The sequence below is a fragment of the Danio aesculapii genome, chromosome 4 (assembly GCF_903798145.1).
Source record: "Danio aesculapii chromosome 4, fDanAes4.1, whole genome shotgun sequence".
NCBI lineage: Eukaryota > Metazoa > Chordata > Actinopteri > Cypriniformes > Danionidae > Danio > Danio aesculapii.
In genome coordinates this window covers 17,685,060-17,712,032 of record NC_079438.1, presented here as the reverse complement: position 1 = coordinate 17,712,032, position 26,973 = coordinate 17,685,060, and the positions used below count along the sequence as shown (strand labels likewise).

The window sequence follows — 26,973 nt, the reverse complement described above, 5'->3', positions numbered from 1 at the left end:
CACACCACTAAGGTGATATATTTAAAAAGGCATTAATGATAATGCAACAAATATATATTTTTATTAGTGCTGTTATGCTTTTTCACTACATCTTTTTTTTTTTTGCAGCCTGCCACTTCCACCCAGTCTCCCACTGCACCACCACAGTCTGAGGCTTCAGACACAGCTTCTGGCGCCACTGGCCCACAGTCTGAGGCTTCAGACACAGCTCATGGCGTCATTGGCCCACAGTCTGAGGCTTCAAACACTGCTCCTGGCACCACTGTTGCACAGTCTGAGGCTTCAGTGCCATGGTCTTTCTTAAGGCCCCCTCTAAGTTTGTCAATGGTGAATATTTTCTGTGTAATTAATGCTTGCTTAAAACCTATTAGTATGTTTTTGACAGGATGTACATACCACTAGCTTCAGAATGTTTCTAGCATAGTCCTGCAGGTTGCAATTTCATTTAATTAGAAAATATTATATTGTGTCATTTGTTTCTGTTTGTAGTTCACCAAGTCGCGCTTTGGTGGGTCCCAGTTGTCTACACTGAGGCCCAACCTGGTAGAACGAAGGACCCCAAGCCCCTCTCCTCCATTCACTGTGAGAAGCCGTTCTTCATCTCCTCTGAAATCCTCCACCGCTTCTCCATCCCCTGTGGAATCCTCCACCCCTTGTCCATCCCCTGTGAAATCCTCCACCCTTTCTCCATCCCCCGTGATGTCCTCCACCCCTTCTCCATCCCTTGTGAAGTCCTCCACCCCTTCTCCATCCCTTGTGAAGTCCTCCACCCATTCTCTGTGTCCTGTGAAGTCCTCCAAGTCCTACACAAATTGTCTTCCAAGCAGGATCAAACAACTGTTTCGTTCCGGTTGCCAGGTGAACTGAGCAAAACCATCCCTGTGCAGGACCAGAGATGGATTGCCCACACCATATTTCACTCTGGCAAGCTGCGGCCAGATTTACAGCTGTGGTATGAGCTGTGGTATGTGGTCCAGCTCTTATTTACCACCAGACACCAACACCTGACAGTTTCTTTACCCACCGGTTAATGGTGTGGATGCCCTACCACCTGTGGAAGGTGAGGTTCTCCTGCCCAACTTGTGGCAAGAATCTGACAGGTTATGGTGTCCACAAGAGGGCTCGAAAGGTCCTGGACATTGACAGATACTACCTGATGTTGACTGAGACACTCAGGTGCACTGTGTGTTCTCTGAACTATCTGTCAACAAGTCAGATTGTCCACGACCAGCTTGACCTGCCACACCAGAAAATGTTGGGACTGATTCTGACCCGCAAGTAAGTATAGCAGAGTAGAAAATGTGGTAGTTATATAGACCCAAACCACTGACCCTCCAATAATTACCTGCAATTAATTACAGCAACAATGAGCATTTCAGGTATGCCTGTGACATCCTTGTCATTAGGTTGCTCCGGGACAGGACATAGGGCAACAGTCTGGCTCGACTGGTGAAGCAGCTGAGAGAAAACCATGGGGAGAAATGGCTGAAGAGGTTGGCACACTACCATGGAGAGAGTGCTGACTTTGTTGATCGACCCAGCCTTTTTCCCGTGGCCTGCCAGGAGCCTCCAGAGCCCATCGACATCCCCACCAGTTGTTGGCTACTCTCAGTGTATGGCAGGGACATCCTCTCCAGGCTAGACCACATTAAGGCCAGCATCACATCCATCTTTGGTACTATATTAAAGATGGATTCTACCAAACAGGTAATGCATCACTGACTCTCAAAGTTCTATATTATTGCCATATTATTATTGTTGGCTGTGATAAAATTCGAACATAAATGCTTTGCTACATTTATAAATTCCAGATCACAAAGAAGCTGGCTGGTCATGGACGTGGGACAGCACTCTGGGTGACCTCCATTAGCAATGAGATTGGCCAGATTCTGACCAGTGTCCTGACAGTGCAAGAGGGGCCAGGGCTGAACAGAATGGTGGCTGGTGTCATGGAGCGGTACCGCCAGGCAGCTGTTCCACCCCCATTGCTGCCCTATGTGGACTGTGGCTGCTGCATAAATGAGGGAGCGACCAGTAAGTTGCAGAATAGGTTTGGAGAATGGCCAGATCTTCACATAAGGCTGGAAATCTGGCATTTTATGAGGTGGCTGGCTGTGGGCTGCACCACTGATGCCTATCCGCTATACCCCACCTTTATGGGATGCCTGTCCGCTTGTATCTTTGAGTAGGATGCAGGAGATCTCAGCCTGTTGTGGCAGGCTAAAAAAAACAGCTGATGCAGGAGGGTGTGCAATCTATAAGTGATGACATGGTGGACAGAAGCATCACCAAAAAGGATCTTAGCCGTTACTGCCGCAGGAGGACACGTGGCGAGGAAGACACCATATGCCTGATTGAGAGGCTGCTGCAGGAACTCGGGGGAGCAAATGGGAGGGACCTTATGGGTGTGCCCTTAATGGATGAGGTGCGCATGGAGCACATCTGGCGTGTTCAAAAACGTCATGTCAGATGCATCCAGGATGTGCCTGGAGTGCCACTCTATACAGAGGTAGGCTCCACCACAAAGTCTGGGGTCATCCTGACAAAATATCGGTGTGCTAGAGGGTCCACATCCCTGGAGTCCTTTCACTGCCACCTGAACAGGTTCATTCCAGGTTGGTATCTCACATGTGTGAACTTTTAAATAATTTTTAAAATGTATAAAAGTGTGCCTTTTTATTAATTAGCTTTTTTCTGCTAGGAACCAGTGCCAATGCACTGAATTTTCAACTAGACCTTCTGGAAGGCCTGAACAGGTGGAACCAGGATCGAGGGACTGCGGCTGTGACCAGCAAGCCAGCATCCCTTCTCACATACTGCGGGGATATGGCCCACTCTGTCAACACCAACAGTGCATAATACTTTTGGTTTGGGGGTGTTCATTGTTATTTATTTTTTTATTATTTGCATCACCAAAGCCAACCATGCGTTGAGTGGAAAATACAGAAGTCTAGATATTATTGAAAGTCATTGTAGTATTATTATGGAATGCTTTAAATATGATAAGTCGTATATGTCTGTGTCTTTTTGTTCTCCATTTGTAGGAGAGCTGCTTGGTGCTGACTTCCTCCTGAGTCAGACTGGACAGCCCATGGCATTGAACCCAGACTCGGAGGAGACAGAGGAAATGTTGGAGGATGTGGATGAAGGTAGGGAAGAAGATGAGGGCTTCGGGGAGGACGAAGTATATGATATAACTGTGCCAAGTCTCTCCGATGACCCAAACTTCTCCATCTCCTCTCACTTCCTGCCCTCCTCTCAGCCCATTGCCACGACCCAAGCTGCTGTCTCTTCCATCCACCCTGCTGCCTCCACCGCCCTGGCAACTAACTCCTCTATCCATCCTCCAGCCTCCACCGCCCCGGCAACTACCTCCTCCATCCACCCTCCAGCCTCCACCACTCTGACTGCCACCTCCTCTGCTGTTTCCACCGGCCTGGCTGCTGCGTCCACTGCCTATCCTGCTACTGTCTTCACCCAGTCTGCTGTCTCCACTGCCCTGGCTTTTGCCTCCACTGCCTATCCTGCTTCTGCGTCCACCCAGTCTGCTGTCTCCACTGCCCTGGATGCTGCTGCACGCTCCACCCAACCCCCTGCCTCCTCCATCCAGCATGCTTCCTCCTCCCAACCTGCTGCAATCATAATCTTTTCTGATGCCTCCTCCCAACCTGTTGCCCACTCCACCCAACCTACTGAACCCTCCACCCAGCCTGATGCCTCTGCCACCCTGGTTGCTGCCTCCATGTTGCAGCAAAGAACTTTAACATCTGAGTCTGGTGTATGTAAATATCTTGTAACCTATCTATGTTTACGCATCTAACGCCTCAACAATCTATGTTTTGTGCCTATGTTTTAGGTCCCCGAAGAAGAGGCAGGAGTTTACCCCAGGAGTGGAGAGTTTGAAGAGGCATGCCCTGACCACCTCTGCTCCACTTGCACAGTGGCCAGATTGCTGTCGCTTGGTTGAGACTATTTTTGTCAGGCTCTGTGCCATACAAAGAACACCCAAATAGAAGGGGACCGGCACAGTGTCCAGATGGGATCTCATCCTGGCAGACTACAGGAAAATCAGGCACAGCATTCTGGCCAATGTTATAGTGATGAAGCAGACTAACCTTCAACTGGTGGATGTGAGTCACACCACCCTGGTACAGTGGCATAATAAAAAAGTTAAACAGCAGGACACTGCAGTTGTGATGCAGGGGCTGCAACTTCCAAGCTGCTTGTCTGTGGCGGCTGACCCCTTATTGCCTGCCAATGTGCACCCCCCATCTCCACCACCTCAGCCAGGCCCGGCTCACCAGTACCACTTGCCCAGTAGCACTGTGGGCCAGGCTAAACTAAAAAGAAAAAGGACCATTTTGTCAGACCCACCAGCTTTGCCACCTGCTCAGAGACAGCAAGCCCAACGGCAACTTATTCCTGCTCCACCACCAGGGACTCAACTGATCATGCTGATGCCAGTGGCCTCACAGGGGTCTATGCTGGCTTCTGCTCCACAGGCTTTTAGGTTTGACCTCCCTTCTGCCATTCCATCCACACCTAGTACTGCTGTCGCTCCCATTCGTAAACTGACCCACAAAGTACAGCATAATACATGTAAGAAATGTGGGCAGTTTAGAACAGTGGAGACTGCACACAGCCAGTACAAGGGCATTATATACTGCCCCTCTGTAGAGGCATTGCCGAAGGAGGAGCAGTGGTTGGAAAGAATTAAAAAAGGAGAAAATTAATAAAAATGTTCCAGAAGACCTGGGCACTTCCTGAAGTGTTTATTTTTAATATTGACATTTAAATATTTTCAGGGGTCTTTTGTTTTACTTGTAGTTTTTTTTTTTTTACTTTAAATTATAATTTAAAAAAAATGTAAATTTCTAATTTATTTGTTTTTATCATTTATTTTACAATTGAAGTTATCTTTGCTTATTTCATTTTGTGTTATTTATTTTTGTTTAATTTATTTGCACATTTTGTATTATTTTTATTTATTCCAATAAACATTTGTTTGCACTGCTGTTGAGCTATTATATTGTAAATGTAAATAATTGGCTATGACTAATTTTAAATAAATGTTTGGTCATTTTAACTGTTTCTCTGCTTGTTTGTTTCTTTAGTTGGTTGTGTTTTGCTATAGTATATTTCAAAAAATTAAATAGGCACAAAATGAAATAGTCCAGAAAATAATGTTTCAATAAAGAAACTAGTTTGTAGTTTCTCTATACTTAGCAAAATACTTAGCAGAAATGTACTTAAAAGCAAATATATTTAAAAGAAAAAAGCTAATAAAATATGTAGTATTAATCAAATATTAATAGTACAGAGTGACTTTTTTACCTGTAAATAAATTATTAAAAACTAAATTAAAAATATTTTCCTCTTTCGCTCCTTTTTCTTCTCTTCTTTCTCGTTTTCTTCTTTTTTCTCTTTTTCTTCTTTTTTTCCTCTTTTTCTTCTCTTTTTTCCTCTCCTCGCTTTCTTCCCCCTTCTTCTCTCTCTTTTATTTGGAATTTATTTGGAAAAATGTAATCAGGTTCTTTATAACACCTGAAATAAAATACTTTCAAACTAGAGATCAAAAAATGGTGAATGCTGGAGAAAATGTGGAAATGTATTGGCAGATTATTTCCACATATTTTGGCACTGTAATATTATACACATCTATTGGCAAGATTTAAATAAAGAGATAAATGCAATAATGGGATTGAATCTGAATGTAATTTTAAAACTATGTACCTGGGAATTTACTCTGCAGAAATACCAAAAAATGATGTGTATCTTCTTAACACACAGCTAACAACTAGCAAAAAGGACATTACAAAGAAATGGCTCAAGGAAGATCCTCCATCTGTAGGCGAATGGTATAATATTGTTAAAGAGGTGTATGACATGGAAGTACTGACATTTACCTTGAGACAACAAGACTATAAAATTCTGCATACTGGGGTAAATGATTGAGAAGAAAAGTATTGTTTTAATTTCATTGTGGTGCTTTTATTTTATACATGTTTGGAGCTTGTTGATCTTTGACACGAAACCCTTAACAAAATTTTATATAGCAACATATTAACGATAAATATGAATGTAAATAAGTCTTTTTGTTTCCATGTTCCTTTAAAAATGTCTGTTTGTGTGTTTGCTTGTTTTTATTGCTGTTTTGTTCTGAACTGTTTTGAAAAAAGGAAAAAAAAAAATGTATCATCATCATCCTGACGCAAACTCAGCACTAGTTTTGCTGCTGTTAGATCAAAAACAACAGCTGCCATTCATGTTCATAAACTTCAATAATAATTCTGTAGGTCTGTCTGTCTTTATAAATAATGTCTTACATTTTACACAGAATTTTGTCCAAAATATATTGACTTTTTTTTTCTCTTTTGCTAAAATAAATTTTTATTGTATTTGACTGTATATTATCTCTTTTGAATTAGGCTAGCTGCCGTATTCTCTTCAAAGAGCAGCTCTCATACAGAGGCTGTTATTTCAGTGTTTTTTCCAGGATATTTGTGGATTCCTTCTTTCTTCTCCTCGGCTGATCACATGGAAAATTTGGAATTTGATCATTGAATTGTTTTTCCCGGTCATTTTCCTTTTTTTTCCTTATTTATTTAAACTATCACACACTTTTCAGGTGAAGGGGAAAAGTGTTGCACTTATCTGAAAAAGCTTTTTATGTATTAAATAATAAAGTGTTTTTTTTTTTTAAAGGATTACTTGTTTTTAAATGAAATAAATAGTTTGAATGATTGTTAAATATATCCTAAACACTGTGTCTGTGTTTGCACCTTTATTTAGTTTAAAAAGCATAATATGAATGTGAAATAACAGTACAGTGGAAGACTATATATAATAGTAATATCAAATAATAACTACACTAAAGAAAATAAACAACTTCCAGTACATACAAGTGCAAACAAATGAACAAAATCTGAACATTAATCAAACAACATAGAGACAACATAGGTAATGTCTTAAATTAAAAATGGCGGTGAATCCTAGGATGAATATACTATTGCTTGCTTGAAGAATTAACATGCCTGGTTAATTCTTGGCAGTGAGGTCCATGGCTTTTCTTGTGGTTGAAATTAAGGGTTCGTGGGAGGGAGGGTTACGAGCAGCTTCAGCATACTTACCAGGCTGTAATTCCACATGTGTTGCAAAGAATCCAGAGAGAGAGGAGAGAATATGGAGTAGCTTACTCACACTCTCACTACTGCATAAAGGAAACTTATGAGAAAAAAAGAGTCAAAAAAGACAAGTCAGTAAGAGAAAATACAGTTCTCTGGAAGTAAAGGTGAATGGTTTGTAAGACCCACTCATTCAGCCTATTACAACCAAGTCTCTATTTAGAGAGCAGTGTTGGTGCTTGACATTGCAGGAAGAATCCTTCAGAGTGAGAAGAGCAGTGATGGTTGTCCAGAGTCCAGAGAGAGAGGAGAGAATATGGCCACAGGTGGAAACGGAGTTGGACATATTAGAAGTGGGTGAGAATGGGGATGGAAAGATGTTGTTTCACATCCAGTCCAAGTCCAGCCCTTTCTCGGCAAAAGATCTCCTCTTTGAGCCATAATTATAGAGTAACTCCTCATCACTCAAAATGTCTTTTGTAGCAATGAAGAGAATGATGTCTCTATCATTAAGTACATACAGCCTGGGCCGGATATTGGCTCTTCTGCTGGAGTGACGTATCAGGCGTCCGTAATTGAACTTCATGGGATGGCACTGGCAACTTTCTTCACGTGCATCAATGCACATGGCCTTATGTTGCTTGTTCTTATAAAAAATCAAATGTCCAGCTCTAATGCCGCTGGTTGAAGCAATTGCCATCCCCTCTTCATGGCTAACCAGCTGGCCGTGGTATTCACAGACAACCTTCCCAATCTGAAAGGGTCTTTTGACGAAAACACCATCACCCTTGTCAGGGACGGGTCTGACAGTCAGTCCTTTCCAGCCTGTCGACGACCAAGTCCAACCTGGCAACAGGCTTCCACTGCTTCAGAACCACTGAAGCCTGTGGGACATTTGACGTCCACCCTTGTTTGTCCATCCAGCGGTTTATTTTGGACTCTGATGGCTGCTGTCCAGCAAAATGTTCTAGAAACACAAAACACATCAGTATTTGGCTATTCTCACTCAGTTTCACAGTTTGTGTCATTAATCATCTGTATACTCACCAAGAGCATGCTGTTCACGCAGCTTGAGCTGCTCGCTACGCCAGCGGTCATAGCAGTGCCTCTCATGTTCTGAGCCACACAGCTCATTCCTGCGTGCCCTTTTTGGAGGAGGCCCCTCCAGAGTCACTGGACAGAACTGCTCAAGAGTTTTGTAGGCTGTCTGTTCGTCCACCCTTGTCTCTTGGCTGGAAGCTCTACTGGACCTTTGTCTATAAGATCACAAAAAATTTATATTAAAGGAAGGAAAGACAAGGCTGGGGGTTGCAAATTTAAGAATAAGGATCCTCGTTAGATTCTTACTGTGTTTTTCCAGCAAGCTGATCTAGCACACTTAAAGCCAGAAATGCATCTGAAGATGTTCTCTTCCTGTAGTTCCTTTCAGCTGTTTCTGGCTGCCCAAACAGCCGTGCCACCACATTTCTCTCCACTTCTGACTTCAGGTTTTGTGCTGCTGCCTCAAACGCTCTCTGGGCATCGCCAAAGGTCACACTGGGGAGACTGTATCTGAAACACAAGGCATTGTAAGAATGCAAAAAGTGGACAGATGAACATGTAGAGTTAAAGACAGGTGTAATGTTGCTTACTTGTCATGTAGTCTTTTTAAGTCATTGGAGGGATTATAAATCGATCTCCCACTACTTGACACAAAAAATGAATCAACTGCCACATCGTCGCCGGTGCGGTTTTCTTGCAGCATTACTGGCCGCACCTCATTGAAGTACAAGTCAAACCACTAGTTAGAGAAAGGGACAAAAATAAGTATGACTTTACCACAATATATTTATTGCTGTTATGATTTAAAGTACAATATAAACTTACAAGTTCCTGTTCATGTGACAACGGTACTTTGTGCTCCTTTACTGCAACACAGACACCATTCTCTATCCGGCTTCTCCCCTCCCAATCCTCAACCTGCAAACAGACAGTTTTGCACATTCAATTCACCTTTATTTGTATAGCGCTTTTACAATGTAGACTGTGTCAAAGCAGCTTCACATAGAAGATCATAGTATATTGAAACAGTGTCAGTCCAGTCTTCAGTGTTTAAGTTCAGTTCAGCTCAGTTAAGTGTTGAAGCATAGGAACAAAGAAGAGATGGGAAGGAAAAACAAACACTTACAGTCATGTGTGTCACTACTCCAGGCCGCTGAAGTAGCTTCAGCATGACAAGAGCCTCAAGGTAGTAGAGGACAAGCAGCCGTTCATTTTTAGTCAAACAGTCCCCTGTGATGGCTCCTGGACCCTGCATTTTGCATATCACGGCCTGGAAATCTTTGAATGCAGCCTCCAAAACAACAAGGCAGTCCTTTGGCAACATTTCCTTGCCAAACTCAGATTTTTTTCCTGTGACCTCCATGCTCAATTTTTTGGACATGCCACTTTGTATTCCATACAGCGTTTCCATAAAACTTTTATAGTCCTGGAACAGAGCTGGATTGTTGTGGCGAACATCCGTGGAGGTAATAATGTAGGTCATGAATCTTGAAAAGAGATCAAAATTGGGTTGTTAGCACAGCTGAAATGATTAGCTAACATGTACATGGCAACCTGTGGTTGTTCCACTGACCTCTTGAGACTCTTCGAGTAGTTAAACACTGTCCATTTTGAGAGCTTTGTATCTGACAAGATGTTAAAGTACTCTCGCACTTTCTCCACCTGCCGAACAAACATAAGGTTTGGCTCAGTCGGGTCCATGTAATGCAAGAATCTGGACACTGTTTCCACCTGAAATGACACATTTCACATTATGATAAACTCTACTGCATAAAACAAGACCTGCATGTACATTTTTTTGCATGTATACCTTCACTCATTTAATTAACTTACTACTTGTTTGGTGTTTTTATATCCTAGGTCAGTGAGCAGGTACTTATTAAATCCTGCTAGAAGGGGGTGGTCAATGGAGTGCTTATTGTAAAAGCCTTTTTTGACCATCTCCACCCTCACGGAAGAGGTCCACATCGGTCCACCAGTGCTGAAGTAAAAACAATAAACAGCAGGTGATCAAAACGACTGTGTACATTAAAGAGAAATCATATCCACAGTGTACATTTATTTTCTGGGAATGCCGATGTGAAACTGTACCTCTGATAGTACTCTCCAGAGCTCTCGTCAGATAAGGGCTCATATGGAGGCTCAACTGGACCTTCTGCACCTTCTCCAGAGCTTTGAGACACAGAAGATGTAGTCGATTGAGCTGGTTCCGGGAGGAGTGAAGGTAAGTTATTAATGACCAACCCCCTTGACTGCATCTCCGCAATCATCCTAAATCAAGGAACAGAAAATAAGGTCAAATAAAAAATACCAACAATGCATATTTATTAATGAGTAGATGTTTGATTTGAAGCCAGATATAGCAAATCAGAGAATCATAACTGAATAACAAACCTGGCCAGAGGATTGGTAGAGTCCAATATGTCACGAATTTTTCCAAACTCCCAGAAACGTCCTCTGTGGCAGAATTCGGACAACTCCTTCTTGGCCTCTATGATGACTGCCTGGATCTCTGCCTCTCCGCTGTTCCTCATACACACCTCCCTGAGATGCCCAGGAAGAGAGTGAGGAGCCTTTTTGCACACAGGGCAGAGGAAAAACATCCTGCTGTGGAAGGATCTGTATGGATAATAAAACCAACATGTTATAGAATGAAAAGACCAAGAACAGCTTTGTGAAAGTTTGAGGTCCGGGGTCCAAAGGAACAAAGGAACGAGCACACAAACAAACATAACAAATTGTGCCAGAAATTTTGATTAGAGTTTTAAAACAAAACTTAATTTCATATTAATATGATACTGTTACTAACCATATTTAAAAAGTGTATTTAATAATATGACGATTGTCATGAGAGAAGATTTAAATAGTCTCAATTATTTCTTAAACTAAGATTATTCCTGCCATTAGGATTTTGAGTTAATATCAAATAACAACACAATTAGTATACAAACTGTGCTCTCCTCTCACAAACATCTGTCCACTTCAGATGTTTTCTAAATTTAATGATAAAGACTCTGGTCTTGACTTCTACAAACTTAGCTAACCCCACTGACAAAATGATGCAAGATAAACTGAGTTTAACAGGCCTGCTGCATAAGGCATACTGACTAAATCTACTTACTTTTCAGAAGCCATTTCCGATGTTGAAAAGTGAGTTCTGTCCACTGGTCAAAAGCAACAAGTTGTAACTGAAAGTGACACAACTGTACAACGACTGAGATGAGATGGGCCTCTTTAACCTGAGCTGGCAGCAGGTCAACGGCCTATCAGGACGCAGCATCCAACAGCATCCCAATCTGCCCATCCCCAGGTGTTAATGGCCCAACAGGGGCAGAAACAACTGTAAAACACAGATACAACAACCTATCTAGGGCATATGGTTCAGTGTATTTAAAAATATATTGTCTTTGTTTTGACTTTGGGTAGTTTTGCATTTCATGACACAGATGCAGGGAATTATATTGTCTAAAAGTTTGAAACAGTACACATACAAGGAAAATCTATTTAATAATGCACAATTTAGGACAGTACAAGGACAAAATAAAGTTAAATGACAGTCAGTTGTTTAGTTTCCATTTAAAGATAAAACCTACAATAAAAATATATTTAATTTTCAGTAATAATCGATTACATGGTTTTATATATATTTGTGTGTGTGTGTGCGTGTGTGTGTGCGTGTGTGATTTTAAATAAGACAACAATTAAGTGAAAAAATAAAAAGCTCTTCAATAAAATTGTTTATTCATTTGCTTTATAAGATTGTGTTGTTAAAACCTCCTGACAGAGCATGAAGAAGATATAAACAGTCTTACAGTGAATAGTGATTACTGATGAAGTATATAATTATAAGAGTATGTGTTAGGGTCTTGAAATTCACCAATTAAAAAAGAGAGACTTGTAACACATTTTAGAGTAGATTTATACTTAGTTTGGTGATAGATACAATAAATAAAATAGAATATTGTATTTTCTGATGGATGTCTGCTCCAGGATGGAGGAACACATATCATTTCTTATGTCTTTATGATTATTAATAAAGATGAATGTTTAAGAGCCTAGATCATATTATGACCATTCCTCTAAATCTGGAGTAATATGTGCATGATTGTTTTTCTGTATGCCGAATGATTTGTTTCCTCAGGTTCTACCCAGCCAGGTCAGAGGTCATGGAGACCTCTCGAGTGGACCTGGACTCTTGAAGAATTGGAAACGACTGTTTCCTGAGTTATTTGCAATTTTAAGTTAAATCTTTTAAAGTTAAGTTCTCTATATGTAAGCTGCCAGTTTGTATGTAGATTGTATTCTTAATATATTTATGCTTATATTGTTACGCAGATGTAAGTACTAAATATATTTTAATAATATACATATATACATACAAAAACATGTTATTGAAATATATCTTGTTCTTACATGAATACTGATCTAAACTCTCAATTGTTGGACGGAGTGGGTGTTAATGTTATTAATTAGCTAATGTTGCTGAGTGATGGAGGTATGAATAGTCCCGTTAGCAACTTGTTCTTCTAACATGAATACTGACCTGCACTCTTAATGGCTGGAGTGAGTGTTAACGTTTCTAATTTGCTTAAGTTTTGCTGTGGATATATGAATGGTCTCGTTAGGAAGTTATTGTTCTAAACCATAATGTTGGTGTTAATAGTCAAATGCAAGCTTTACCAAATTTCCGCCAGAACTTTATAAAAAATATAAAAAACTGTTTTGTTCTGTTCTGTTTTGTCGACCTGTTGGCCTAGGCTAATACATTTACTCCTGTGCATTCTATTGTAGGCATGGGCCAGTATAAGATTCTGACGGTATGATAACCTTGAACAGTTTCACTGTATTGTGATTACCACTCTAAAACATATTATTGTTAAATGTCTGTGAGAGATTCAGTGGAAGACTGTATCTGTGGAAGAACCTATGTGTTTTTCTTTTATAGAAATTGTTCCATTAATGAGAAAACATTTGTAGGTCCTTTCCTGGGTTTTTTTCGAAAGAAGCGAAGAGGGAAAGGCCGTTTTGCACCATATAAGTGGCAATGCAAAAGCTTAATAATAAAATTTTACTTGCTGGACAAACAGCATGAAAAAACCAAAGGGAGAGGCAGAGATGTAATTGTGAATGAATGATTAGATATGGAAAATGACTGATGAAACTTTATTGAACTTCCAGGGAATTTTGCAAAGCCTTTTTAAGTAAAGGAGAGGGCACAACTAACTTAAACAAGCTGCACAAGAAAAAAGATTCAATTAAATCACTGAACCAAGTGCAGTAATGGGACTGCAACAAATTTGGCATGGTGTGGTGACCTCAAATATTCCTTAACCTGGTCATGTAACTCAATGACTTTCAGCCTAGGTGACACTTTTCCAACCAGGTAGATGCCCAAATCATGTGAATTCATAGGATACTCAAAGAAAGAGTTCCATTAATTCATATTCTTTGCAGACAATATATATCTTGTCCTGACATCTAAGGATGTTGTCAATCAACGCAATGCAGACACCAATCAAACACATCTGTCTTCCTCACTTAATAGTACTGGTCTGCCTATCATAGATGGTGGACGAGGGCCACTGTTATGCTCCTTCTGAAGCATCCTCTTTCCATGCAAAGTTTTGTCATTGCCTGCAAAAGGATCTATTTCAGAGATTTGTCGAATAACCTGTGCTATAGTGGATGATGTGGGGTTCTAATCATCTTTTTCATTTTGCCTAGATAGTCCTCAAATGGAAATGCAGATATCAGGTCTAGATTGCCATGTTTTCTGACATCCTCAGAAAGATGGATTACTCCATGAACATTGTAAGTAACAAATTCAGGACCATACAATTCACTAAAATCTGCCACAAATGACACAAGTGATGTGTGTGCAAAGTCATGAAGATTTGTAAACAATAAAGGACTCGCAAGAATGAAAATAGAAACAGATAACAACATGAAATTGTTGTAGATTCCACCTGACAACACATTTGGGAGAACCACTTGCCCTGTGTACAACAAGAATTGTTGCAAAAATTGTCTTTCCACCTGAGCCTTTCTGACAGCTCTCTGGGACTACGAGCAAAACCCACAGGAATAAAGCCTTTTAAGCACACAAATGCTCTAGTGATAAGCTCCACTTGACGAAAAGGCAAACAGGCAAAGTAAAGGCCTTGATGCAATTTAGCAAATTTACAAATAAGCATGACACCATGGCTAAACCAACATCGGTTAATGGTGATTTTGTCACATGATGGTCTTCATCAGAAATTATTTTAAATGACAGATCAGTCTGATGTGGGCTGTTGACCTCAGGAAATGTCATTGTGTTTAAGATATATTTATATATAAAGTGTTGTTATAAACAGTTACTTTAAAAACGAATGATTACAGTAGTGAAAAGTAAATAAATTAGTAATAGATTACTTCATGTTAAAAGTAATCAGAATAATAATTACTTTACTTTGAAGTTACTTTTAAAACAGCAGCTCCTTCAGTATATATTGAATATATTTAATATTTACTGAAACCATTTTTGATCCATTTTGAAATATATGCTGCATGTACATATGACATATTTGTATGGCGGAGACTGGGGATAGTTATACTTCTATTAAATTTCTCTATATCTTTGAGATCTTGAGGTACAAGTGTCTTCTATTAAATGGTATAGATGTTATTTTAGCAGCACAAACAGAAAATGTGAACACTTTTTACTTTCAAACAGGAGGAGTGAAATGTTAAATTCACCCCACAGTCTAGGTTAGCTGTTACACACCCCATGGTGAGATGTAAATGATGATTTCCACCAGGGTGAGATGTAACATTATAAAATAAGAATTATGACCAAAACATGAATTTGAAAGCTTTTTATTCAACATTGAGCTTACAGTATAATGTGTGTGTCTCTGGGTTACAAAGCTGAATTAAATGTGCATCAGCTTTAACTATTAAAGGCTTCGTGAGCTCACAGAGGTCAAACAGTGAACTCAAACTACTTTGACTTCTTTCTCTGTCAAGAGCTTTAGGAATACTGATATTAAATCATAGAAATACAGCTTTAAATCTGCTTGGGGTTGGTGGAAACATTTCACTGATGTTACTAGCAAGAGTTTTGTTGTTATAATTGACCCAGCGTTATATGGCCATCAATCTGTTGTCCTTACAGCTAACAGCTAAAACATTATGACCAACAATGCAACTGAAACATATCCACACACAGACACTCACATTACATGGGTTTAACTACAAATCAGGCATCGCTATCTCAAAAAGAATTCAAGTAAAAAATATGACTTTCTTAGCTGATGTGTAGTTTTTCCCTGTCTAATATCTGCCGTGTCTGTCACAGGACTCTACTTTTCCATATGTGCTATGAGGCTAATATGAGCATGTGTGAAGTCAATCAACTGATTTGTAACTAGTTCCTTGTTGTAGAGATTGGAAGTGTTACAACTATCCCCACTCTCCCTCTTGAAAACTAAACATTAACTTGTATTTTAAATAAACAAAGACTTTCGCTCAATTACTAATAGCTCTCAGATTTCTTTACCTGTTTGCGTGAGTTTTTGGAATATTATATTTAAGTGACAGAATGGTGGAGTTTTACATTAATTCCTCTTATATAATAAAGTTGGTGAAGTCTCTATTCATAACTGCTCTCAACTAAATCACAAACTTGCTCAATCTAATATTATTTCCCCAAATGCTCTTTTTGTATTCAGTCTGAAGAAATATTAAGTCATTTGTTTTGGGAGTGTACTTAATATCTAGTGTTTTGCGTTTACTTTTCCAGTTGTCCTAAAAATGCCTTTATTCAAACTTTTGTATCCTCTAAAATTGTATTTTAGTTACTCTTTAAAAACTAGAGCCTTCTTACTATAAATGTATTAATTTATAGCTTTTTCTTTCTACATTTGGCATCCAGAGATTTTGATATGTGAACTCTGATAATTATTGCATGGAAGACTCTTGCTTGGCGAGTCTGATAAACATATTATGCTGTGATTCAAGTTGTGTCATAACTTTCTAATTCATAATATATCTTCTGTGAACAAAAGTGTTATTTCTTTGCATAATAAAAAAGAAATAAGTATATCCAGATAGCAATATTAATTACAGCTCAAAGACTCCAACATGTTGCGTTTCAGGTGCTGGATCATTGCTGTGGTGCTCCTGTCATTACGTTTGCATATTTGATCGTTAACACACTTTTTTTGTTTATTTAGTGTGAAATGCTCCCACACATTGGATGATAGGGCCGCTAAGATTTCTCTGCCTTTGTAAGGATGGCTATATCTCTCCATTATATTAAACCCTACAAACTGTTATGGAACTCCACATAAGACAAGACCACGAGAATGGTCAGGTACTAAAACAATAAACTTTTTAATCTGGGAAGATCAGCTAGGAAAACAGTTGTTCAGGTTGTCTTGATCAAGCATCCTGAATCCCCCTCTTTGCTCTGGACTTTACCTTCTCCACCAGAGCAGCTCCATCACATTCCACACAGAATGTCCAAGTTTTTAATATGGTGTATCTTGTGGCTCTATATTCATGTTTGGTGACATTTTAAATGTCTCTGTGTGATTGTAAAATATTACAGTGAAATTAAGACCACTTTACCAATCTCCCTTATATTAGTTAATTTGGGGTTTTGACTTTGATAAGATCTTTCCCAGATGCTCCACTCCAGGGAAAATGGTCTTCTCATCAACTCATGACCAAGCAAGGTTCTTGGTGAAGGTCTTGAATTTATTTTTAATAATCAAACATCTCCGCATCGTGCGACAACAACAAATTGATTACGAAATTCATTGCTAACGCTTTAGTAAACGATTCGTTGATTCGTGGTATTATGAGCTGCATAAAATCGATAAATTATTTTGTTGAATTTCGCTGCAATTAACGAGAGAAAACGCTTCCCTGCCATTGACGAGTTTTACGGAAATCCGTGTTTTAGGTGGATTACGGTAGGGGAAGCCCTAACGCATGTCCTATTCGTGATGATGTCAGATGCTCTGGTGAGTGAAATCAGAGAGAAAGTAAGATCGTGGATAAATATAAGAGTAATACAACCTTCCTTTGACTTAATCCCTACTGTTTCAGATCCTGTCTTGACAAGAGACAATTTATTTTTTTTTTTTCAATTGCAAAATTGTCTGCAAATGTCTGGGAATTACCACCACAATATCAGTCATTTTTAAATCTCAGAAAAAATTTTTAATTGATCACCAAAAAAATTTGTGTAAAACTAGGGGGTCTGTTTTAAGTAGAGCTCACTCAAGTTTTTATACTCACGTAAACACTCAAGTTTATTATTTATTTATTTATTTATTTATTTTTTAAGTATACATTTTTTTTTTTTTAGGGCAACCAGTTTCCTCTTTCTTTTTTAAAGTAAACTCAACTTATCCGGGCTATCAAATTAGTGTGGACAAGGTCTCAATTTTGAGGACTCTCCATTGTGAAGCTTCATGTGAGCGCTGAGGGTTCTTTTATGTTCAAAGTCTTTTCCACACTCACTGCATCTAAAACGCTCTACTGAGTGAATCATCATGTGTTTCTTAATGTAGTCTTTGCGTGTGAGAGTCTTTCCACACTGATCACATGTGAACACTATAGTTCCAGTGTGACCATTCATGTGGTTCATGAAGCTAGCTTTACTTATGAAGCTCTTTCCACACTGATCGCATGGAAACGGCTTCACTCTGCTGTGAGTTTTCATGTGGTAATTGAGTGTGCTTTTACATGTGAAACTTTTACTACACTCTGTGCATGTGTAAGGTTTCTCTCCAGTGTGAATCCTCATGTGGGTGTCAAGGTTTGATTTTTGAGGAAAACTTTTCCCACACGATATGCAAGTGAAACTTCTCTCTCCAGTGTGTGTTCTCATGTGGACTTCAAGGGTGACTTTTTGGTTATAACTCTTTCCACACTGATGGCAGGAGTAAGGCTTCTCCCCAGTGTGAATTCTCATGTGCACTGCAAAGTTTCCTGCATGGTAGAAGCTTTTTCCACACTGTTGGCATGTGTACGGCCTCTCTCCAGTGTGAATTCTCAGGTGGGCTTTAAAGCCATGGATTTTAGCAAAACTCTTTCCACACTGTTCGCAGATGTAAGGCTTATCCCCAGTGTGAACACTCATGTGAACATTAAGGCTTGGTTTTTGACTGTAACTCTTCCCACACTCTTTACAGGTGAAAGGCTTCTCTCCAGTGTGAATTCTCATGTGGACTTGAAGGCTGTGTTTTCGGCTGAAATGGTTTCCACATTGATGACAAGTGAAATTACTCCCAGATTTGGATTTCCAAGGTCTTCCGCATGATGCAGTCTTTTTAGTCAGTGTGGGTTTTTCGTCAGTCGTTATTTCTTGGTGTTTCTCAAACTCTTCCATTTCATTCTGTTGATGAGTCTCTTCTTTCAGCACCATCAGGTCTTAAAAAATTTAATAAAAAGTGAACTTTAGAATGGCACAAAGAGACAAGCATGAAATGGATGTTTCTCTCAAGAATAAAAATGACCTCACTATTCACTCTCCGGCATGTGGTTTTAAACATTTCTTTTCTTCTGGAACACAAAGTAAGCCAGTGTTTTTTCACAATATCTTCCTTTCTGCTCAACAGAATCAAGAAACTCAAAGTTTTAAAACCACACAAGGGAGAGTATAACAAGGCATGATGGAATACAGGTCACAAAGAATAAAACAGAGCACTTATAAATATTCTTATTAATATGTACAAATATATCCGTGAAAAAAAAAAGATATCAGGAAAATAAAGAAACCAAAATTAAAACAAATAAACAAGAAAATAAATATATAGATGTAGAAATTACCGCTCTTTGCTGTTCAGCCTTCCACAAAAAGGTATGGGACACTAGCACTATTTGCCTACCACTATAGACCCCTTCGACAACCAACAGGCTTATATACTAGATGCCCCACCCCACATGGACTCCACTAAATTCCCTTCGGTGAGTATTAAAATACTGCACTTTTAATTATAGATGATCTCATACATCACATTCAGATAATCTCCAGTATTATAACAGGTATATTTAACAATAATAATACATCATATTGACCAACACATGTGTCAGTTCATGTATTTTCCTATTACTCTAGTTTTGTATTCCCAGCTTGAAACTTGCAGATACGTTCAATAAATATTTATGTGTAACCTATTTGGTGTCTGTGTGTGTATATTGGGAATATCAACAGATGTGGTGACGAGCGAATGTATGTGTGTGCTTTATATATGTAACAGTAATATTATACCAACCTTTGTGTGCACCCAAGGGTTCGGGAACGGCACAATCGCTAATGGATATCAGACTGTGTGTAAATGAAATCACGTACTGTCACAATCGTGAGAAAAATGAGTAAATGGTGAGGCAATTTTCACACCTGGAGGGCCGCAGCTCTGCACAGTTTTGCTCCAACCCTAATCAAACACAGCTGATCCAACTTATCAAGGTCTTTAAGACTACTAGAGACTATTAAGCAGGGGTGAGTTGGAGGTGGTTGAAGCTAAACTAGCTGAAGCTAAACTAGCTTCGGCCCTGCAGGAATTGAGTTTTAGATCATTAATTTAAAGGGTTCCTATTATGAACCTTTTTTTTACAAGACGTAAAATAATTCTTTGGTCAGGGACAGTGACAACGTAAATATACAAATAATAATGTTAACCCAGGGTTTGCCAATGTAAAGCGTCTGTTAATGAACACCCAGGATTATTTTTAACCCCAGATATAGCATGAGTAGTGTTGAACGTGAACGTGAGTGTTAGAATAACCCAGGGTTAACAATTTCAAGTGCGAAAAGCCCTAAGAATACTCAGCATCAGCTCTCAGGATAAACAAAGCACAATGACAAACAGCGACAATTGTCAATCATGTCATAGCAGTGACCTGATCTCATATGCTATTGTTTTAGCACTTACAATTCAGTTACCTATTGAAGAAATTACCAGAAATAATAAATAGCAGAAAATGGTCACACTATTTGCTCTACAAACAAGTGTGTTCATGAAATGTAAAGAAAAATAATAAAATTAGAAAATATGGCTTTGCAAAATCAAGCAGAATTAGGCATGGGTCAGTATAAGATTCTGACTGTATGATAACCTTGAATAAAACTATCACGCTTTCATGGTACTGTGATTACTGCTCTAAAATATATTCTTTTTAAATGTTTGGGTACAAAACTAAAATCTTTTTTTGGCTTTGAACACAATATATTTTATTTTGAAAAACTTTTACTTATTTTGAAGCAGTAAACATGTCAGGATAAATAATTCAAATGAATCATTGACTTCTGCTGTCTTCATTTGTTTCATAAACACAGATTTCTTTACAATTTAAAACAGCATCTTTGGATATCTTTTCTGCTGGAGATACTGTTGTCCTAAAACCTTAAAACAAAACATAAAAGAATAAACTTTACATATATCGTTCCATGCCTAAGCAGCATAACACTGTTTTTAGGATTTAAAAATTCATCCTTTAAAAAAAGTCTCAAGCAAAAAGATTCCAATGGCGGTGCCTGCTGGTACGTGAAGAATATGGTCAATATTCTGAGAATTTCTCACAAACTTTACACTCAATTTTTTGTATAGTTTGTTGGCCAGTTGTAGTCAGTGCAATGCTAAACGTTATTGTTCCACTATAATTTGTTTGTTTTGTCTCACGTCATCCCACAGCAACATCATATAGTTTAGAATACTGTACAATGTTTTATAATAATTAATTATTTTAGTTTCCATTTCATTCAGCATATTTAATATTGGGGGCACCTTCGTTTTCTGACGTACTTTAAACCAGGATTTCAAAAAATATTGTAATTGAATACATTTAGCAAAAGACTAAAATATTGCGTAAAACAAGCACGCTCTACTTGTGTCCATACGCTTTTTACAACATAAACTTTCTTTAAAAAAATAATAAAACATGAACGTTAAAAGTTTTAAAAACTATAATAAGCTAAATCTTTGCACAAAAATCTGTCCAGGTCGATGTCCTCAGCAGTAAATACATGGAGCACGTTTAAACAAATGTTATTGTAAGGAAACTAATTAAACCATTATGATAAATAGAGTTAAAATTACCTTTTTAAATGAAGAGTTTTATTGAGATGGATTGTTGGTGATTGTATGGGTTTTGGCAAAATTGTAAAAAAAAAAAATGGTGGCAAAACATGAACAAAGGAAAATGAAGACTTGTTTAAAAAAAGGTTTAAGAGCTACAACACAATATTTCACTAAATTTAAGACTTTAAGTTCTAAAATTTTGATTTTGGAATTTAATACATTTTAAGAAACCTTGTTTCACAATAGCCCTGGTAATTAGTTATTATAGTAATGATGTAATTCTAACTCAGATACTATCTGTGAGAACTAACAACTACTAGAAACAAGTTTAAAAATTTGTTATCAATGTGACAGATGCAAATAGCAGATATCTTCTATGAGAATACTGTAGGTCAAATATTGTCAGCTCAGTTAAACTTTTTTGATTTATTGTTTTTATTGATTTTATATAGCGCCAGTGCTTAATGATGCTTTACAAACAGTAGAAGAACAAGAAAAGCATTAATATTAAGAAAGTAGAGAAGATCGGAGACTAATAATACATAAAAAGAATGACAAAAGACATGAGAACAAGTAACAAAAGAAACTCATTCCTGTCTTTCAATGAGTGCTTATGTGCATTTAGGAGAACTAGGCAGCACACTCAGGGCTGCAAGATGGATTTAATTTAGTATTCTTATTATTAAAATATATCTGAATGAGGATCAAATGACTGAGTTGGTCTTTGAGAATGAAAACCAACCTGTTTGTTCCTGCAGATCTTCCTGTTTGACTCTGAATGTCTCTTCAATCTTCACATCTTCACTCTCCCCTTTAATAAACGCCATCTTTATAACAGTGTGGAGATCAGTCGCTTCAGCAGGAGTTTTTCTCTGTGTTTGGACACTTTATCCTGTTTAAAATGAACAAAACAATAAAAATGTCCAGTTAAAATAAATAAAACAATGAACAGAAACAAAATAACTTTTGTTCAACACTTGCTGCAACAGTTTCTTTATATGAGAGTAATTAACAAAAATAAATCAGGTAAAAGAGTAAGTCAGAGCAAGAAACAAATGACACAAATGAGCTGATTAATACTAGTACTCCATTTCTTATATATAGTGATGTATACTTTGAATGGAATGACATTATGCTATTTAATGAATTAAACCATTAAAATACTTATTACACACATTTCTGTTACTTTATTCAAACAATTAGCCCTCATTACTGTGAGTAAAATAGCACTACGTTGTAGAAAGGGTTAAAATAATGTCAACAACAAACCTGAAACTTTAATCAATCGGTTTATATATGTGTAAAAGTTTTAAAACAAACCTTCCTCCAGTTGAATCACAGTATGAAATCACAGTGCAGGAGCGGCGCATCCTTGTGACGTCACACAGACACAGCATAATAAAAGTCTTTTTTTTTTTTTTTGCCTTTTTTGCCACTTACTCTTAGTCATGACTTATTGATACATTACTGTTTTCCACTTTACACCATATCTGCTCTCTCACAGACACACATATATTCAGTATTTGAAGCTGATTAAAACCTTTAAACATTTTTAAGTTGTTTTAATCCACTCTATGATGACTTGCATGTCTAAAACACATTACTTCCTATTAATATCTGAGTCCAAATCTCATCCTCGTAATTATGACCTCTTCCTTCCTATTTTACAACTTATCTAGGTTTTAAAAAAAAATAATATCTGTAATATAATATTTAACTTTACTTACAGAAGCATTAAAGGGGTAGTTCACACAAAAATTACAATTCTGTCATTTACTCATCCTTTACTTGTTCCAAATCTGTTTGAGATTCTTCTGCTGAATGCAAATGAAGAGAACAGGCTACAGGGGCAAAAAACAGCCACAGTTTCTACTTTGACTGCTTTTTTCAACATTTTCTGTCACAAAAATCTTTCTTGGAAGTCGATTTTTTTTGACAATGTTTTTGGTTCCTTTTCTGGACTTTGAGCATCTCGGGACTCTTGCTGTCTATGACAGACGAGGGAGCTCTCAGATTTAATCTAAAGTGTCTTCATTTGCATTCTGAAGATGAGCAAAGTTCTCAGGGGATTGAAACAACAGGTAGAGGGACACTCGTTCTCGAGTGCCTAGTGTACACTATAACCACCAATGCTGATATACAGCCACATCGCACTGCTTTTTAAATTTTATTTTTTTTATTGCAATAACAACAGGCCATTACAACAAATAGGAATACAAAAAAATGATAGAAGGCCACATCGCACTGCTACTCATATGATATTACCCATATATTCATTCATTTTCCTTACAGCTTAGTCCCTTTATTAATCAGGGGTCGCCATAGTGGAATGAACCGCCAACGTATCCAGCACATGCTTTACGCAGTGGATGTCCTTCCAGCTGCAACCCATTACTGGGAAACACGCATACACACTGATTCACACGCACCGTATGCATACCGCATGTCTATGGACTTGGGGGAAACAAGAGCACCTGGAGGAGACTTACACAAACACGGGGAGAACATGCAAACTCCACACAGAAATGCCAACTGACCCAGTTGAGGCTCGAACGAGCAACCTTCTTGCTGTGAGGCAATCGTGCTACCTACTGCACCACTGTGACGCCTCACACACATGTAATTATTTGAGGTATTAAACTGGTATTGGTGAAGAACTATGCTTACAAATTGTTATTTTTAAACGTGTGAAAAGGCACCATTCAGATGTAACTGTGTAATGATCTGGGGAATCAAGCATGTATTGTTATAGACACCTTTTCTTATTTGTCTTAAGAGATGTAAGGCAGGTCCTGTTCATGTAATATGCTTTAGGCTATCAAGTTGGTATTGGCATGAACAGCTATACCTGTTCACAGGTTTATTATATGTAAAATGGTCCTATTAATGGTCTGGCCTATTAGGCAGCTATTAACAAAGATGACTGCACATGATGATGATCAATTTATTTAAATGAATATGTGACACAAGTATTTAAATTTCATTGTTGAAAACAAGTTACAGGAGTAAGTGCAGTTGTTTTATGAGATGTCCACCTCTGTAATTACACCATAGTGAAAAAGAAGTCTGAGAAATGCTGTAGTTGGTGTAGGTGGAGCAGGTTAATCACATTAAAAGTTCTGCATTGTGTAGATATGAAAGTGAACTCTTGTCATTGAATTACCCCGTATAAACTGCCTATACAATAATTTTACTTGTGATGTAATTAATTTCTAATTATAAACATATAGATGCATGACAGATTTAACAGTGGACTCTTGAAATCGCATCACATGAGTGCATGAGACCAATAGAAGATCAAAACATGAGCTATTTGGAGCAATCGCTCGCTTTTAGCAACGTCTAATCATATTGTTTTATCCCGTCTTTTTTGCAGCACCCTACAACAGAATTTTGCAAACACAAACTCTAGTGTGACCAAGGCCTCCACAGTACTTTTTTACCAGGCTTGGGAAAAAATTATTGAAATGTGTTTAAAATCAAAGTACCTCAACATAAGTGTATCAACACTAACTACAAAATGCAGCAGCCAAAATAAAAAAAAAAGCTTCCATCAATAGTCTTATAAAACAACAACAACAAATCAAATGATGGCTAAAGTCAACTTATTTTCCCAATACATCATTATTTCTCTGTAAAACTGGTTTGTAAAGCTGCTGAACTTCTCATCCCTCACAGTATGTGTCTTGAGTCTTCACTGCTCTCCACTGCTCATTTGCATCTTTATACCAGCATTAATGGGGGCCAATTGAGTCTTATCCAATCACATTCCAGATCCAGTAGCTTAGCAGGGTTGTGTTTATATATTCTGGGTTCCTAACTGAATCTTCATTGGCTTATTTAGCTATAAGATAACAACTGAGGAGGACAAACTACGATTGTAAATTCCTACATTGAGATTATTACCAACAACAACAAAAGAAAAAACCCGCTGAGGCCATTTCTCATCTCACTTCTTTATTGAAGACTGAAAAGGTAAGTTGTACATTCTGAATTTACAGTCAAATAACATCTGAATGCTAACATTATAATGTATCAAATCTAATCATGTGTGGATGCATTGTTCAACGTTGTTTTAAGTTCTTCAGTCATTTTTAAAAGCCTCTTTACAACTATTTAGTTTTTTGTTTGTTTGTTTATTTGATTATAAATATTGTTTTTATCCTGGCAAATGGACTGTAGCCCAAATAAGTTTCAACCTATTACATATATAGGTTGGGACCTGGCCAGCAATTTTAGAGAATTTGATGTTTCCCCATTCAAACATACAAAGAGGTGGTAACATCAGTGAATGCAAGTGAATGAGTTAAAGCTATGGATAAAGAAATGCAATCGTTTAAAGAAAATGCAACCTCTTACCAGCCAACCTGAAGGCAAAGATCTAGTGGGGGTAAGTGGGTTTTTTCAATTAACATAAATAATGATGGTCTTACAAAACAGAAAGCAGATAAAGTATAAAGTGGAAAACGAGGGAGAAATGTATTAATAAGTCATGACTAAGAGTAAGTGGGGGAAAAAAGCTAAACAAAAAAGACTTTTATTTTGGCGTGGCGTGTGACGTCATAAGGCCGCGCCACTCTCACACTGTGATTCAACTGGAGAAAGGTTTGTTTTAAAGCTTTTACACAGATGTAAACTGACTGATTAAAATTTCAGGTTGTTCATTTAATGCTAAATGTACCTGCTGTTGACAATAACAGTTTAACCCTTTATACAACTATGTACTATTTTACTCACAGTAAGGTCTTTTGTGGGTATTGTTTCTTGCTCAGACTTACCTGATTTCTTTTTGTTAATTACTCTCATATAAAGAAACTGTTGAAGCAAGTGTTGAAGAGAAGTTATTTTATTTTTGCTCATTGTTTTATTTATTTATTTTTCTTGTTTTGTTCATTTTAAACAGGATAAAGTGTCCAAACGTAGAGAAAAACTCCTACTGAAGCGACTGATCTCCACACTGTTATAAAGATGGCGTTTATTAAAGAGGAGAGTGAAGATGTGAAGATTGAAGAAACATTCACAGTCAAACATGAAGATCTGCAGGAACAAACAGGTTAGTTTTCATTCTCAAAGACCAACTCAGTCATCTGATCCTCATTCAGATATATTTTAATAATAAGAATACTAAATTAAATCCATCTTGAAGCCCTGAGTGTGCTGCCTAGTTCTCCTAAATGCACATAAACACTCATTGAAAGACAGGAATGAATTTCTTTCGTCACTTTTTCTTCAGGATGTTCATTTAATGCTAATGAATGAATTGTTCTCATGTTTTTTGTCCTTCTTTTTATGTATTATTAGTCTCCCATTTTCTCTACCTTCTTAACATTATTGCTTTTCTTGTTCTCCTACTGTTTGTAAAGAGTTCTTGAGCACTGGCGCTATATAAAATATAGATATTGTGTTGTAGGTCTTAAATCTTTTTTAAACAAGTCTTCATTTTCCTTTTTTCATGTTTTGCTACCCAATCTGGCCCAAACCCATACAATCACCAACAATCCATCATAATAAAACCTTCAACTTTTCATTCAAAAAGGTCATTTTAACTCTATTTATCATAATGGTTTAATTAGTTTCCTTACAATAACATTTGTTTAAACGTGCTCCATGTATTTACTGCTGAGGACATCGACCTGGACAAATTGTTGTGCATACATTTAGTTTATTATAGTTTTAAAACTTTTGAAACATTTATTAATTTATTTTAAAGAAAGTTTATTTTGAAAAGAAAT

General features: G+C 37.8%; 2 protein-coding genes and 1 pseudogene across 2 annotated transcripts; 1 reads left to right on the top strand and 2 right to left on the bottom strand.

The window, feature by feature from the left end:
* Positions 1–6,833: 6,833 nt before the first annotated feature.
* LOC130223475 (uncharacterized) lies at positions 6,834–11,300 on the bottom strand. Its single transcript, XM_056456319.1, has 11 exons — positions 11,287–11,300; positions 10,560–10,784; positions 10,257–10,436; positions 9,999–10,146; positions 9,739–9,896; positions 9,292–9,652; positions 8,991–9,083; positions 8,756–8,904; positions 8,472–8,675; positions 8,172–8,380; positions 6,834–8,091 (listed from the first exon to the last, which is right to left on the bottom strand). The coding sequence occupies exons 1-11, from the start codon at positions 11,298–11,300 to the stop codon at positions 7,916–7,918; spliced, it is 1,917 nt and encodes a 638-aa protein (XP_056312294.1). The 3' UTR covers positions 6,834–7,915.
* A 6,121-nt stretch (positions 11,301–17,421) lies between these two features.
* Positions 17,422–22,627, bottom strand: LOC130222136 (gastrula zinc finger protein XlCGF8.2DB-like). Its single transcript, XM_056454765.1, has 3 exons — positions 22,562–22,627; positions 21,984–22,133; positions 17,422–18,590 (listed from the first exon to the last, which is right to left on the bottom strand). The coding sequence occupies exons 2-3, from the start codon at positions 22,066–22,068 to the stop codon at positions 17,581–17,583; spliced, it is 1,095 nt and encodes a 364-aa protein (XP_056310740.1). The 5' UTR covers positions 22,069–22,133; positions 22,562–22,627; the 3' UTR covers positions 17,422–17,580.
* A 3,545-nt stretch (positions 22,628–26,172) lies between these two features.
* LOC130222042 (zinc finger protein 729-like) overlaps positions 26,173–26,973 on the top strand; it is a 632,497-nt pseudogene continuing 631,696 nt past the window's right edge.